At 60.6% G+C, this 16,752-nt stretch overlaps 1 protein-coding gene across 6 annotated transcripts in view; it reads right to left on the bottom strand.

Moving 5' to 3' along the window:
* CFAP46 (cilia and flagella associated protein 46) overlaps nucleotides 1–16,752 on the bottom strand; it is a 46,839-nt gene that overhangs the window by 16,248 nt on the left and 13,839 nt on the right. For 5 of the 6 annotated variants that reach the window (XM_060171039.1, XM_060171042.1, XM_060171040.1 and 2 more), the window contains 18 exons: nucleotides 16,080–16,211; nucleotides 15,803–15,965; nucleotides 10,841–10,925; nucleotides 10,060–10,198; nucleotides 9,483–9,666; nucleotides 9,170–9,329; nucleotides 8,683–8,867; nucleotides 8,296–8,541; nucleotides 7,918–8,067; nucleotides 6,037–6,185; nucleotides 5,367–5,465; nucleotides 4,585–4,717; nucleotides 4,068–4,214; nucleotides 3,625–3,825; nucleotides 3,434–3,540; nucleotides 2,436–2,600; nucleotides 2,117–2,252; nucleotides 86–271 (listed from right to left, as the gene is read on the bottom strand). In XM_060171039.1, coding sequence (XP_060027022.1) covers nucleotides 86–271; nucleotides 2,117–2,252; nucleotides 2,436–2,600; nucleotides 3,434–3,540; nucleotides 3,625–3,825; nucleotides 4,068–4,214; nucleotides 4,585–4,717; nucleotides 5,367–5,465; nucleotides 6,037–6,185; nucleotides 7,918–8,067; nucleotides 8,296–8,541; nucleotides 8,683–8,867; nucleotides 9,170–9,329; nucleotides 9,483–9,666; nucleotides 10,060–10,198; nucleotides 10,841–10,925; nucleotides 15,803–15,965; nucleotides 16,080–16,211 — 2,767 coding nt within the window. The remainder of the gene's footprint in view (nucleotides 1–85; nucleotides 272–2,116; nucleotides 2,253–2,435; nucleotides 2,601–3,433; nucleotides 3,541–3,624; nucleotides 3,826–4,067; nucleotides 4,215–4,584; nucleotides 4,718–5,366; nucleotides 5,466–6,036; nucleotides 6,186–7,917; nucleotides 8,068–8,295; nucleotides 8,542–8,682; nucleotides 8,868–9,169; nucleotides 9,330–9,482; nucleotides 9,667–10,059; nucleotides 10,199–10,840; nucleotides 10,926–15,802; nucleotides 15,966–16,079; nucleotides 16,212–16,752) is intronic. The other variant, XM_060171041.1, reaches the window with a different exon arrangement.

Raw genomic sequence — 16,752 nt, 5'->3', positions numbered from 1 at the left:
CCCAGACCCTCACCCCTCTTCCTCCCCCCTCAGCAGGCCCTCTCCCCTCCTCCCCCTTCCAGCCCCCACCCCCTCACCCCCTCACCAGGCCCTGGGAAGAGTGCTCGCACAGGCTCTGCAGGTACTGGGTCAGCAGCCTGTGTGCAGAGCCCCGCTGCTCCTGCTGAGTGTCCTCCCTGCACACCACTTGCAGCAGCCCCAGGCACACCTCCATCAGACAGACCTTCAGGTGCCCCAGCTTGCGGGCCAGCGGCGTGCTCACGCCCTGCATCTAGCAAGGAGGGTGCCTCTGCACATGGCGCCCTGGGCTCCGGGCCCGGCCTGCCCCCATCCTGGGCCAGAGGGTCCGTTCCTAGACACTCAGGCTGCTTTGCTCACTTTGAAGGGCTTGATAGAAGCCCTGCGTCTGGGAAGCTGCTACTGTAAGACTCAGGTGGATGCATGATCTCCAGATACCCTCTCCCAGTCTGTGGTTTGTTTTTTCATTTCATCGATCTTCTTGTTTATTTATTATTTTTTAAGAGTGAGATACAGACAGAGACCAGAGCCCTTCTGAGCTCTGGCTGACGGTGGTGCTGGGAACTGAGCCTAGGACCTCTGAGCCTTAGGCAGAACTATTATGCTGTCTCCCCAGCCTCCTCCTCCTCCTCCTCCTTATTATTATTATTATTATTATTTTCCCCAGAGCCCTGCTCAGCTCTGGCTGATGGTGGTGCTAAGAACCCTGCAGACCCCTGTGCTGCCCCCCCCCCAGCATCCTCTGAAGAGGTGCCCTGCACATATCTTCACTCTGTGTGCTGCTTCTGCCTGTGGCGCCATTTGCATGAAGCCTTTGCTGCCTGGGAGGTTCACAGGCCCAGGTCCTAGGACCCTGGCCAGCCACTGAGCTCACTGTCACAGCCTGCGGCAGGCACAGACGGAGGCTGTGTCACACACCCCCCACCCCCATGGCTTCTCACACCTGCCTGTCAGGATGGGGAGCTGGCTCAGCCTGCTAGAACACAGAACACATATGCTCGAGGCCCTAAGGGAACCAGGTTCAGAGCTGAGCACAAGGACCCGGGTTCAAGCCCCCTGCCCCGCCTGCAGGACAGGGGGAAGCTTCACGAGCGGTGGAGCAGGGCTGCAGGTAGCTCTCTCCCCCCTTCTCCCCATTCCCTCACAATTTCTCTGCTTCTATCAAAAGTAGAAAGAGAAACGCATAGTCTCCAGGAGCAGTGGGTCTGCCATGCAGGCAGTGAGCCCCAGAGATGGCCCTGGAAGCAGTAGACACTTAGTGCCGGACAGAGGCCACTCAGCCTTCGTCCGCTGACCAGACTCTGAGCCTCGCTGCGTCTGCCAGGGAGGGGCTGCAGGTCCCTGCAGACACAGGCCAGGCACTGGAGCCCCGGTTCCCCATTGCTGTGCTCGCCGGGGGCAGGCTGGGTCCCCCTGGCCAGGGCGCCCTATGCAGTGAGGAGGCGGGCAGCTGCTGACCGGCTTCACGCTACCTGTGCACACCTGGGCTCCAGGGCGGCCCGTGTCTTCTTACGCACCCCCCCCACCCCTGGGCAGCTGAGGACTGGTGGCTGCCTGTGCCAGGGTCCTGTCACTGTGTGAACTCCAGGGGGTATGTTGCTACTTTCTATGGACAATATGTGCACTGCTGGCCACATGCACGACCTAGGGCTGAGCTCTGTGTCTGTCTGTCTATCGTCTCTCATTCTCTGCCACCAGGCTCATCCTTGGGGCTCGGCCTGCCTTCACTTCCTCTTTCCATTTCTCTCTGTCCTATCTAACAACGACAACATCAATAGCATAGCTTCAGTGTTCTCAGTGAGTACTTTTTGTCTTGTTTGGGGGGGGAGACGAAGGACAGAGGGGAGGAGAGAGATGCCTCTCTGAAGCTTCTCCCACAGGTGGGGGCTGAGGACTTGAACTCAGGTCTGACACATGACTTGAACTCAGGTCTCTGCAAGCACCAGCAGCCCCCAAAATGCCTGGATGCTGGCAGTTCTGTGGTGCCCCTGAGGCCAGGGTGCCCACTCAGTCCTGGCTGTGCCCACTGGGCAAGGTGCCCGCTGGGGAAAAGGTGCCCACTCGGGCAGGTAGGGCTGCAGGACACCGGCTCACTCACATCCTGCAGGGACAGCAGGCCCTGGACTCTGTGGAAGATATCTTCCTCGACGGTCACAGCGGCCAGCGCCAGGTCGTGGGCCTCCAGGTAGCAGGCTACCTTCTGCGCCTCCTCCATCTCGCTGCAGACGCACAGCCTGGGGGCAGAGCCTGACTCAGCATGAGGTGCCCTGCCCACCCGCCAGACGCTGCGACCCCTTTACACCAGGGACAGGAGATGGGGGAAAGCGAGTCACGGGGGGAGGGGCGGCAGGTAGGGCTGCGAGGAGCTGGAGCAGGGGTGTGGGGAGAAGGGCAGCCGGGTCCCCAAGCGGCCGTACCTCTTGACCCTGGCCCTCTGCAGCGTCATTTCCGCAGCCTGTTCCCTGCGGCCGCAGGCCAGGAACTTGCTCTCTGTATCCCGTAGATTGGCGTCCAGCTGGGTCAGCAGCGGCAGTGGGCACACTCCCAGCTCCTGCAGTGCCTGCAGCCGCAGACGCCCACACCTGCCACACAGGCTAGGCTCAGCCTCGAACCCTGGATCCATCCTGCCCCCACCCCGGATGGCCTCAGCCTCAAACCTGTAGCCCCTGCCCCAGGGACAGCCTCAGCCTTGAACCCGCACCCCTCTCAAGCGACAGCCTCAGCCTGGACTCTAGGGTCACCGGGCAGCCCACTCACGGTGACCAGTTGTGACCTGCCACCCAACCACACACTGCCTGGTCCCTGCCATCTGTCAGGAGAAGTACGGGTGGACATGCGAGGGGTGACCCTGAGGCCCCCCAGGATGGAGGGTCAGGACCAACGAGGCCACACTCAGGGACAGGCCTGGAAAGGGAGGACACAGAAAAGCAACAAAGAGAGGAGCCTCTGGGTGGCACCTCTCAGCCCCAGCATGACAGGCTCACGGAAAAAGGCTGCAGAACAGGCTGCAAGTAGGAGTCCAGCAGTAGGGGGGAGGCAGGCAGTGGGCAGCCCCCAGGAGGACAGTCTGGGCAGAGCCTGGGTGCTCAGGGAGTGGGCAGCCCCCAGGAGGACAGTCTAGACAGAGCCTGGGTGCTCAGGGAGTGGGCAGCCCCCAGGAGGACAGTCTAGGCAGAGCCTGGGTGCTCAGGGAGTGGGCAGCCCCCCAGGAGGACAGTCTAGGCAGAGCCTGGGTGCTCAGGGAGTGGGCAGCCCCCAGGAGGACAGTCTAGGCAGAGCCTGGGTGCTCAGGGAGTGGGCAGCCCCCCAAGAGGACAGCTGGACAGAGCCTCAGGAGGATGGCTAAAGGCTAAGTGTGGGGGGAGGTCTGGGAGCAGGTGGTCCCCCGGGAGAGCCTTGGAAGCCATGGCCTTACCTGGCCTCCAGGTCCGTAGTCATGAAGTCCAGCACAGGCGTCCGGTTGGGCCTCTCTTTCTTGAGGACGTTGAAGGTCTCCATGAGCTTCTGGAACATCTGAAGAACCTGTGAAAGATGGGGTGTGTGGCCAGTGCCCAGTGTGGGTGGTGGGCAGGGGCCAGAGCATGAGGACCGGGGCCAGGGGCTCACCGTCTTCTCTGCCCCTTCCTGGCCCGAGGATAGCAGCGTGTCAGCCAGTGTCAGCGTGGTGCGGTACCAGAACTCCTCACTGCCGCCCAGCCGCTGCGCCGCCTCCACCATCTTGGCGGCCTGCCCAAAGTGGTGTTCCTTGTGGGCCAGCTCCGCCAGGAGGCCCAAGCAGGTGGCCTGTGCACAGGGGTCCCCCAGCTCCTGCAGGACACAGGCATTCACCTCCTGCTCCCCACAGGGTGTGCAGCTCTACCCACCCTGGGGACATGGGGGTACTCACCTCCTGCTTCCCCCCCAGGGACATGGGGCACTCATCTCCACCCCCACCCCACCCTGGGCACGGTACCCAGGGGCGGGAGAAGGCGCAAGGCTGCAGGCCTGCTGGGATGCAGTAGGACAGAGCAGTGGGACACCCGAGGGCAGGGCACAGGGCAAGCCTTCACCTGGAAGCCTCGAGAAGCCTCGGACAGCAGCAGTCGGGCAGGCTGGCACAGGTCCATCTGCAGCAGCACCTCGGCCTTGAGCAGCCATAGCTGGGGCAGCGAGGTGCCCGCCAGGCCACGCCCCGACTCCCCATTCACCTGGAGGAGCTGGGCACAGAGGCCCCCCGGGACCTTCTCAGCCCCCCGCCCCCATGCACGCCCCTCCGGGCTGAGTGGGCAGTCCCCACTCCTGGCCCCTCTACCTGGTGCCAGGCCTCAACCCTCAGCTGTCCTGGGAGGAGGCCACCTGCCCTGCCTGTTCCGTGGGGCCCCATGTGTCCCTCAGCTCAGTGCCTGGTGACTGGGGCTGCCCCACACCACTGCCCTCCGCTGGGTGCAGACGAGGACGCCCCGAGATCCCATGGTCAGCTCCAGTGTGCAGGTGGCCCCCCCGGAGCAGGCTGTCTTCCCGGGGACACCAGCCCAGGATGGGGGGCTGCCTGTGTGCTGTCCTGACCGGCCTCCCATGGCCAGGCACCTTGTCCTTGGCCACCAGGGGCTTGGCCTCGGCCTGTGGGTCTGCGGCCAGCGGCTCAGGGGTCACAGGCAACCCGTCGTCCGGCAGTGGCTCCCGGTTCCTCTCCTTCCTCGCAGCAAGCTCCTTCCGGAAGCTGAGGGGCAGTGTGTGAACCGGCTGCTCACACCCTCCGCATGGGTGGGGAACACCTTCCACCACCCCCGACAGTGAGTGCCCAGGCCACACCCACTGGGAAGGTCACTTGCCCCTCAGTCTGTTTCTGCTGGCCCTCTGTTCAGGTACTGCCCTAGGTGTGACCAGCCAGGGCTAACCAGCCAGGTACTAACCAGCCAAGAACTAACCAGCCAGGGCTAACCAGTCAGCCAGCACTAATCAGCCAGGTACTAGCCAGCCAGGGCTAACGAGCCAGGTACTAACCAGTCAGAGCTAACCAGACAGCCAGCACTAACCAGCCAGGTACTAACCAGCCAAGAACTAATCATCCAGGACTAACCAGCCAGGTGGTACTGACCATCCAGGTACTAACCAGCCAAGTATTAACTACCCAGGTACTGTGCTCAGGTATTAACCAGCCTAGTGCTGCCCCAGATGCTAACTACTAACCAGCCAGGTACTGTTCCCAGGGGCTAACCATGTAGGTACTAACTAGCCAGGTGCTAATAACCCAGGTACTAACCGCTCAATGCTAAGCAGCCAGGGGCACCCACTCCCAGGAGCTCCCCACAACCCGCAGCAGGCTCTGCTGACAGACGGGCCCTGGGCAGGCACCGGCCCCTGCACACCTGGCCTGCTCTCCATCACAGATGAACACCTGGCCGACCTTTTCTTCATGGTAGGTGGCCACCTCCTGCAGCCTCAGCTCCGAGCACACCAGGGCGAGTCTGTGGGGTGGAGGAGTCAGTGCTGTGGGTGCAGTGTGCTGGTGCCACGCATTCCAGAGCCAGGAGCCCAGGGGACACAGGGCCCAGGACAGCGGTTCCCAGCTGACTCAGGGTGCCTCCAGCATCACGTCCAGCAGGAGGACACCGAGAGCCAGCTGGACCCCAAGGCCTGGGTGGGCCCTGTGAAGGAGACTGAAGGGACAGCTTGCCTCTCCCTACAGAGGCAGGGCCCCGGGGGCCTGGGCATCCCCGTGGAGCACCCCAGTGCCTGAGCACTGTGACTGACTGTGTGAGTCACGGGGACTTTGCTGTCACTCTGATTTCATCCCATGGCTGATGGGCGGTCTGTTCCCTCACCAGGTGACGAAAGAGATGGCACAGCATTGCCCCGTCCACCAAGGGCTCCCCTGCTAACACATGCAATGCTCCCACACAGAGCCAGGGCTCAGACCTGGGTCCCAGCAGCATAGGGTGAGCAGGGCACGGGAGAAGTGCTCCACCCCAAGTGCAGGCTTTCAAAGGTTGTCTCCCGGCTGTGGGAGCTTCTCCAGAGCCCCTCATGCCCACTCACCGGAGGTGGTAGAGGTGTGCGAGGCTCTCGCTGTCCAGCACTGAGCGACTGATAGCCATGCCCAGCTGCAGCAGGGGCAGTGAGAGCTCATGCAGAGACAGGTCCTGCAGCGCCAGGACCAGCCGGTCCAGGTAGTACAAGGTGTGCGTCTGGGGGGACAGGGTGTGGGTCTGGGGGGACAGGATGTGGGTCTGGGGGGACAGGATGTGGGTCTAGGGGGACAGGGTGTGGGTCTGGGGGGACAGGATGTGGGTCTGGGGGGACAGGGTGTGGGTCTGGGGGGACAGGATGTGGGTCTGGGGGGATGGTGTGGGTCTGGAGGGACAGGGTGTGGGTCTAGGGACAGGGTGTGGGTCTGGGGGGACAGAGTGTGGGTCTGGGGGGACAGGATGTGGGTCTGGGGGGACAGGATGTGGGTCTGAGGGGACAGGGTGTGGGTCTAGGGACAGGATGTGGGTCTGGGGGGACAGGATGTGGGTCTGGGGGGACAGGATGTGGGTCTGGGGGGACAGGGTATGGGTCTGGGGGGACAGGGTGTGGGTCTGGGGGACAGGGTGTGGGTCTGGGGGGACAAGGTGTGGGTCTGGGGGGACAGGGTGTGGGTCTGGGGGGACAGGGTGTGGGTCTGGGGGAACAGGGTGTGGGTCTGGGGGGACAGGGTGTGGGTCTGGGGGGACAGGGTGTGGGTCTGGGGGGACAGAGTGTGGGTCTGGGGGGACAGGATGTGGGTCTGGGGGGACAGGATGTGGGTCTGGGGGGACAGGGTATGGGTCTGGGGGGACAGGGTGTGGGTCTGGGGGGACAGGGTGTGGGTCTGGGGGGACAAGGTGTGGGTCTGGGGGGACAGGGTGTGCGTCTGGGGGGACAGGATGTGGGTCTGGGGGGACAGGGTATGGGTCTAGGGGGACAGGGTGTGGGTCTGGGGGACAGGGTGTGGGTCTGGAGGGACAGGGTGTGGGTCTGGGGGGACACGGTGTGGGTCTGGGGGGACAGGATGTGGGTCTGGGGGGACAGGGTGTGGGTCTGGGGGGACAGGGTGTGGGTCTGGGGGGACAGGGTGTGCGTCTGGGGGGACAGGATGTGGGTCTGGGGGGACAGGATGTGGGTCTGGGGGGACAGGGTGTGGGTCTGGGGGGACAGGATGTGGGTCTGGGGGGACAGGGTGTGGGTCTGGGGGGACAGGGCATGGGTCTAGGGACAGGATGTGGGTCTGGGGGACAGGGTGTGCGTCTGGGGGGACAGGATGTGGGTCAGGGGGGATAGGGTGTGGGTCTGGGGGGACAGGGTGTGGGTCTGTGGGGACAGGGTGTGGGTCTGGGGGTACAGGATGTGGGTCTGGGGGGACAGGGTGTGGGTCTGGGGTGACAGGGTGTGGGTCTGGGGGGACAGGATGTGGGTCTGGGGGGACAGGGTATGGGTCTGGGGGACAGGGTGTGGGTCTGGGGGGACAGGATGTGGGTCTGGGGGGACAGGGTATGGGTCTGGGGGGACAGGATGTGGGTCTGGGGGGATGGTGTGGGTCTAGGGACAGGGTGTGGGTCTGGGGGGACAGGGTGTGGGTCTGGGGTGACAGGGTTTGGGTCTGGGCTGACAGGGTGTGGGTCTGAGGGAACAGGGTGTGGGTCTGAGGAGTGCAGAGTTGGGTCTAGGGGAATAGGAGTATGGGTTGGAGGGGCAGGGTGTGGATCTGGGGGACAGGTGTGGATGAGGCAAGGGTGGTGGGAGCCACTGACTATGGGGCCCAGAGGTAGAGGTCCCAGGGGATGGGCCCAGGGCAGTAAGCGTGAGACCTGGTGTGTTAGGGCATAGTATTGTGTGGGCCCAGAGGCGGGAGCCCTTGTGATGTGGGGCCAAGCTGCGGGAGGGGCTGTGCCTTCTCACTGGCTTCTGCAGGCTTGTGGAGTTGATGGTGGAGTCGCTTCGGTCCTGGGAGAACAGGGCCAGCACTTGCTCGGGGCAGGAGTAGGAAGCCCACTCCTCCACGCCGGTGGGCAGGTCCTCAGGCCGCCTGCCCTGGATGGGGGACGTGGCCTGCGAGAGGCCGTGGGCCTGGGGGGTGAGAATGCAGCGGTGCACCCAGCTCCCGTCCACCTCTGACAGGACTTCTGGCCATCCAGCCCTGAGCTACAGCGGGAGCAGCCAGGACCACACTGTCTGTCCTCCCCTGCCCTGCCAACCCTTTTCCTGAAAGAAGGTGGGATGCGGGCAGCCACAGGCCTGGCCCTCTGTCAGTGGCCAGGACCCAGGACAGTGTGCTACCTGCTTGGGGTCTCTGCTCCGGTCCCGCTCCTCCTTGTCCTTCTTCTTCTCCCTGCTGTCCTCCTTGTCCTTCTTCTTCTCCCTGCTGTCCTCCTTGTCCTTCTTCTTCTCCCTGCTGTCCTCCTTGTCCTGGCCCCGCTCCAGCTCCTCCTTCTCCTTCTCCTTCTTGGGCAGCAGGGTGTTGGAGCTGCCAGATGTTAAGCCCTTACTCTCCGTGAGGGATCTGCCCACCGTTGCCAGAGACACCTGCAGACACGGCCTCGCTGAAGCTGCCTGCTCCTCCAGCCGGCCAGGTCGGGGCCCTGACTGCTACCCCACACCCTGGGGGCCAGGGGCACCTGGCGGGTGCATGTGGGGGCGGGGGTCCCCGGGAACGGCTGGACCCACCTGCCAGATGCGGTGCAGGCAGGCAAAGGCCAGGAGGCAGCGGTCCTCATAGTGGACACAGCGGCGTGTGGTCATCAGGGCCAGCAGCGTGAAGATGCGGGCCAGCGTGTCCAGCTGCCTCACACTGCGCAGCCTGTCCCAGGGTGCCGGGCTCTCGGGGGTGGCCTCACCCAGCAGGGACTCTTCTGTAAGAAGGCACTGGCCCTGAGAGGCCTGGGCACCACTGCCCCACCCCACTCAACAGCAGCCTTGGGAAACCAGTGATACATGCAGAGGGCCCTATTCCCTGTGGGGCCACCACCCCAGTACCGCCATTTTTTGTGGGCCCAGGGCACCCCACCCAGGCCACCCCATCACCCACCCCCCACCTACCCCACCCAGGGTGGCACACCAGGATGGTAGAGCCAGGCCCAGGCTGGAGGGGCCTAGGTGGCCGTGGGGACCACGCAGTAGGGCCCTCGAGGAGGGATGACAGGGAGAACCTCACCATCTGCCTCTGGGGCCTGCCCAGCCGGCTGCATAGCCAGCAGAATGTCCAGGGCCCACTCGAGGTGGAAGACCACGTCCTCCATGGGGAACTGGCGGTGGTACAGCCACTCACTGAACTCCACAATGTAGTCCACCTTCTGCCACTCACTCTCAGGCTTCTGCAGGCCACACGGGGTAGTGGCAGAGGGGCTTCTGCTGCCTGACCATTAGGGCGGGCAGGGCGCTGTCCCGTCCAGGGGCAACCCCTCTCCCAGCTGGGCTCAGGGCATGGGGGGCTCCCGGCCAGCCTCAGGGGTCCCGGGGCCGCTGACCTGCAGGGCCTGGATGGCACTGTGGTAGCAGGACAGCTCCCCAGAGACGCTCTTGGAGTTGAGGGCCAGTCGGTGCCACATGTGGGCCACGTAATCCTCACTCTCGTCCTTGAACTTCTGGATCTCCATCAGGAAGCTCTGGCCCAGCTTGGCCTTCACGATGACCATGTGCTTGAACACCAGGCTGGAGAGTAGCAGTGACAAGCAGCCCACCGGGGAGGGCCGGGTCCAGGGGGTCAGGACAGGTGGTCTGGGGGGTGGCAACCCAGGCAGGGTGCTGGGTGAGTCTTGGGGGTGGGTCCCAGGGTGAGTTCTGGTTGGGTCCTGAGATGGGTGCTGGGTGGGTCCCAGGGTGGATGCCGATTGGGTCCTGGGTGGGTGCTACATGGGTCTGGGGCTAGGTCCCAGGCCAGGTGCCATGCGGGTCCCGAGGCAGGTGCTGGCTGGGTCCTAGATGAATGCTAATTGAGTCTCAGCTGCTGTGTGCTGGTGGGGTCCCAGGCTGAGTCCCAGGGTGAGTGTCAGGGGTGGGTCTCGGGGCTGGGTTCCGGCTGAACCCCAACCAGCAGGCACTCACAGGCGATGCTTGGTGCGGGGCAGCACCTGCACGGCCTCCCCCAGCACGCGGAGGCCGCCCTCCCAGTCCTCACAATCAGCATGGGTATGGAAGAGCAGCCCGTAGAGCGCGGCTCGCAGGGTCAGGTCATCCTCCGCACCTAGGTGGGGGAGGGGCACGGCATCCGGGAGCCCGTGTGGGGTTTCTGCGTCTGAGCAGGGCTGCCGTGTGCAGAGGCCCCCACACCCCCGCCCCCTCCAGCCACACGGTGTCCCCTCAGAGGGGCACAGTACCCTGTACCCCCTTCAGCCACATGGCGTCCTCCCCTTACGGCTCTGCCCTCTGGTGCCAGGCTTGAACCAGGGCCAAGCGGTGCCCTTATCGGTGGTTAGGGTTCCAACCCCACTTCTGAGTGTGCTTAGCCCAGTGTGGCCCCTACCCACACTACAGGCTGCAGGACACGACTGCCCCACCTCTGCGTGACACCTGGGGACACGTCTGCCCCACCTCTGGGTGACACCTGGGGACACATCTGCCCCACCTCTGGGTGACACCTGGGGACGTGTCTGCCCCACCTCTGCGTGACACCTGGGGACATGTCTGCCTCACTGCTCTGTAGAGGGACCAGGAGACCGCAGTTCAAGGCCGAACCTCCTGACCTGTGTCCCTCTGTAGCCCTGGCCACCACCGGGACTCAGCATCCTCATGCACAGAGGACACAGGAGAGGCCCTCCCCTGGCCCGGCCCCTCCTAGTGGACCAGCCAAGGCCCCGGGCCTCCCGCTCTCTGTCCTGCTACTGACCTGGGAGGAAGAAGCCCTCAGTGCTGTCTGCACTCTGGAAGTCTGCTGTGGGCCACTGGTGCAGCAGCAGCCACTTCTCCTTGCTCTAGAGAGAGAGACACCTGAGCCGGGGGCCACCCAGCCGTCCTGCTGCCTACTCACTCCCACAGCACCTCCGGTCAGGGCCAGGGCCCTCGCCGGCATGAGGCCCGCAGCCAGGCCCAGCTGAGGAATGGCTCCCGGGGGTGTCAGGGTCTTCCCGGGAGCAGTGGGCCTGAGGGGAAAGTGAGGGGGTGCAGGGGGGCCAAGCTGAGTGCCTCACAGGTAGTAAGGATGGTGGGGCCCCAACAACACCTCAAGCTCTCCCAGAAAGGAAGTCCTCACATGCTACGCAACCCCAGGGCTCTGGGTGCAGGCATGGGAGCAAGGACAAACACCCAGACACGCACACAGAACCACACACACAGACACAGACACACACACAGACACAGAGACCCAGACACACACACAGACATAGACACACACACAGACAACAGACAGAGACCCAGACACACACACAGACCCAGACACACACACAGACACACACACACACAGACACACACACACACAGACCCAGACACACACACAGACACACACACACACAGACACACACACAGACCCAGACACACACACAGACCCAGACACAGACACACACAGAGACCCAGACACACCACAGACACAGACACACACACAGACACACACACAGAGACACAGACACACACACAGACACACACACACACAAACACACAGACACAGACACACACAGAGACACACACAGAGACCCAGAAACACACACAGACACAGACACACACACACACAGAACCAGACACACAGACACAGACACACACATAGACCCAGACACACACACAGACCCACACACACAGACACAGACACACACACAGACACAGACAGAGACCCAGACACACACACAGACATAGACACACACACAGACAACAGACAGAGACCCAGACACACACACAGACCCAGACACACACACAGACACACACACACACAGACACACACACACACAGACCCAGACACACACACAGACCCAGACACACACAGACACACACACAGACCCAGACACACACACAGACCCAGACACAGACACACACAGAGACCCAGACACACCACAGACACAGACACACACACAGACACACACACAGAGACACAGACACACACACAGACACACACACACACAAACACACAGACACAGACACACACAGAGACACACACAGAGACCCAGAAACACACACAGACACAGACACACACACACACAGAACCAGACACACAGACACAGACACACACATAGACCCAGACACACACACAGACCCACACACACAGACACAGACACACACACAGACACAGACAGAGACCCAGACACACACACAGACATAGACACACACACAGACCCAGACACACACACAGACACAGACACACACACAGACCCAGAAACACACACAGACACAAACACACACACAGACACACACACAGACCCAGACACACACACAGACCCAGACACACACACAGACCCAGACACACACACAGACACAGACACACACACAGACCCAGAAACACACACAGACACACACACACACAGACCCAGACACACAGACACAGACACACACACAGACACACACACACAGAGACACACACAGACCCAGACAGACACACACACACACACAGACCCAGAAACACACACAGACACAGACACACACACAGACACACACACAGACACAGACACACACACAGACACAGACACACACACAGACACAGACACACATAGACACAGACACACACACAGACACAGACACAGACACACACACAGACACAGACACATACACAGACCCAGACACACACACAGACACACACACAGAGAGAGACACAGAGACACACAGAGACACACAGACACACACAGAGACACACACAGACACAGACACAGAGACCACAGACACACACACAGACACACACACAGACACACACACAGATATACACACACAGACACAGACACACAGACACACACACAGATACAGACACACACAGACACACACAGAGACAAAGAGACACACACAGAGATATACACACAGACACAGACACACACACAGACACAGGCACACACAGAGACACACAGACACACACACAGACACACACACAGATATACACACACAGACACAGACACACACACAGATACAGACACACAAAGACACAGACACACACACAGACACACACACAGATACACACACAGAGAGAGACACACACAGATACAGATACACACACAGACACAGACTCACACACACAGACACACACACAGACACACAGACACAGACACACACACAGACCCAGACACACACACAGATACACACACACAGAGACACACACAGATACAGACACACACACAGACACAGACTCACACACACAGACACAGACACACACACAGACACACACACAGAGACACAGAGACACACAGAGACACACAGACACACACAGAGACACACACAGACACAGACACAGAGACCACAGACACACACACAGACACACACACAGACACACACACAGATATACACACACAGACACAGACACACAGACACACACACAGATACAGACACACACAGACACACACAGAGACAAAGAGACACACACAGAGATATACACACAGACACAGACACACACACAGACACAGGCACACACAGAGACACACAGACACACACACAGACACACACACAGATATACACACACAGACACAGACACACACACAGATACAGACACACAAAGACACAGACACACACACAGACACACACACAGATACACACACAGAGAGAGACACACACAGATACAGATACACACACAGACACAGACTCACACACACAGACACACACACAGACACACAGACACAGACACACACACAGACCCAGACACACACACAGATACACACACACAGAGACACACACAGATACAGACACACACACAGACACAGACTCACACACACAGACACAGACACACACACAGACACACAGACACAGACACACACACAGACCCAGACACACACACAGACACAGACACACACAGAGACCCAGACACACACACAGACCCAGACACACACACAGAGAGACACACACAGACAGACACACACAGACACCACACACAGAGACACACAGAGACACAGACACACACACACAGACACACACACAGAAACACACACTGACCCAGACACACACACAGACACACACACACACACACACACACAGAGACCCAGACACACACAGAGACACACACACAGACCCAGACACACACACAGAGAGACACACACAGACAGACACACACAGACACCACACACAGAGACACACAGAGACACAGACACACACACACAGACACACACACAGAAACACACACTGACCCAGACACACACACAGACCCAGACACACACACACACAGAGACCCAGAAACACACACAGACACACACACAGACCCAGACACAAACACAGACACACACACAGACACACACACAGACACACTGACCCAGACACACACACAGACCCAGACACACACACAGACACACACACACAGACACACACAGACACAGACACACAGACACACACACAGACACACGCACAGACACACACACACAGACACACACACAGACACACACACAGAGAGAGACACACACAGACAGACACACACAGAGACACACACAGACACAGACACACACACAGACACACACACACAGAAACACACAGAAACACACACAGACCCAGACACACACACAGACACACACACAGACACACACACAGACACACACACAGACCCAGACACACACACAGACACACACACAGACCCAGACACACACACACAGACACACACACACAGACACACACAGACACAGACACGCAGACACACACACAGACACACACACACAGACACAGACACACACACAGACACACACATATATACACACACAGACACAGACACACACACAGAGACACACACACAGACACAGACATACACACAGACCCAGAAACACACACAGACACAGACACACACACAGACACACACACAGACCCAGACACACACACAGACACAGACATACACACAGACCCAGAAACACACACAGACACACACACAGACCCAGACACAAACACAGACACACACACAGACACAGACACACACACAGACCCAGACACAGACACATAGACCCAGACATACACACAGACCCAGACACACACACAGACACACACACACAGACACACACACACAGACACACACACAGACACACAGACACTGACACACAGACACAGACACACACACAGACACACACAGACACACACACACAGACACACACAGAGACACACACACACAGACACACACACAGAGATATACACACATAGACACAGACACACACACAGATACAGACACACACACACACAGACACACAGAGACACAGACACAGAGGCACACAGACACACACAGAGACACACACACAGATATACACACACAGACACAGACACACACACAGACACAGACACACACAGAGACACACAGACACACACACACACACACACAGATACAGACACACACACAGACACAGACACACACACAGACACACACAGACACACACACAGATACACACACACACACAGAGACACACACAGATACAGACACACAGACACAGACTCACACACACAGACACAGACACACACACAGACACACAGACACAGACACACACAGAGACACACAGACACAGACACACACACAGACACAGACACACACAGACACACACACAGATACACACACACACACACAGAGACACACACACAGATACAGACACACACACAGACACAGACTCACACACACAGACACAAGAGACCCCCTCCTCCTCATGTGCCCAGCTGCCTGCTGCCCACAGGTGCTCTGCCGCCCACTGCCCCGCCCGTCCTGCCTGCCCCCCACCTGCTTGCGGGCCTCGGTGTGGTTGATGGTGGCCAGGATGCGTTGCACCGCAATGCGGGAGGCCTTGCGGCCGACGGCCGAGGACAGCACGGGCAGGACGCTATTCCAGTACAGGCGCGCTCCCTGCATCACCAGGGGGCTGCTCCCCGCGATACCGCCGAAGCTGGAGGGGCAGGGGCAGTGCTGTAGGACAGGCCCCACTGGGACAGGGGGCCGGGGCAGCCAGCACCAGGCAGCCGGGACGGGGGCCCAGGGCCACCCAGCACCCAGCACGCACCGCACACCCTCCAGAAAGGCCCGGGCCGCTGCCAGCCGCATCTGCTTCCGCCCCTTGAGGTTCTCCATGATGCTCCGGCCCTGGGTGCAGGCTGTGATGCTGAGCAGTTCAGCCACCTGCAGGACATCGGACCTGGGGACAGGATGGGCACCAAATGTGGCCCGGCTCTCAGGCCAGTCCAGGGCTTCCCCCAGCCAGAGCTAAGCAGCATGGGGCAGCCCCCAGCTGGCTGTGTGATCAGCTGCAGGCTGCCCCTGGGCCTACCCGACCCTGGGCCCTGTCCTCAGCCCCCAGCACGGCTGACCCCGAGCTCAGATCCAGGTCACCCAGGTCCCCTTTCCAGCACCTTCTGTGGCACTGGGGCCCCAACTCAGAGTCTGAGGCACCTGCCACATGGGTGGGTGTCCCGTCCTCCCTGCTCACTGTTTTCATCGTTGTAGACAGAGACACAGACAGGGACAGGGCGAAGAGATGCAGCACCGGTCCACCATGTGTAGAGCTAGCTCCCCTACTCATCCACGCTGCTCCCGTGGGTGCCTGGACCTGAACCCAGGGCTTCAGGAATGATGAGGTGCACGTTCTCCTGTGTGCGTCCCACCTGGCCCTCCCCAGTAGTCGCTAGCCCAGCAGCGTTACTGCCCGCCCAGCCCAAGGACGCTCTTGCTGAGCCAGG

The sequence above is a fragment of the Erinaceus europaeus genome, chromosome 14 (assembly GCF_950295315.1).
Source record: "Erinaceus europaeus chromosome 14, mEriEur2.1, whole genome shotgun sequence".
Lineage (NCBI taxonomy): Eukaryota > Metazoa > Chordata > Mammalia > Eulipotyphla > Erinaceidae > Erinaceus > Erinaceus europaeus.
This window is presented reverse-complemented; position numbering and strand designations above follow the sequence as displayed.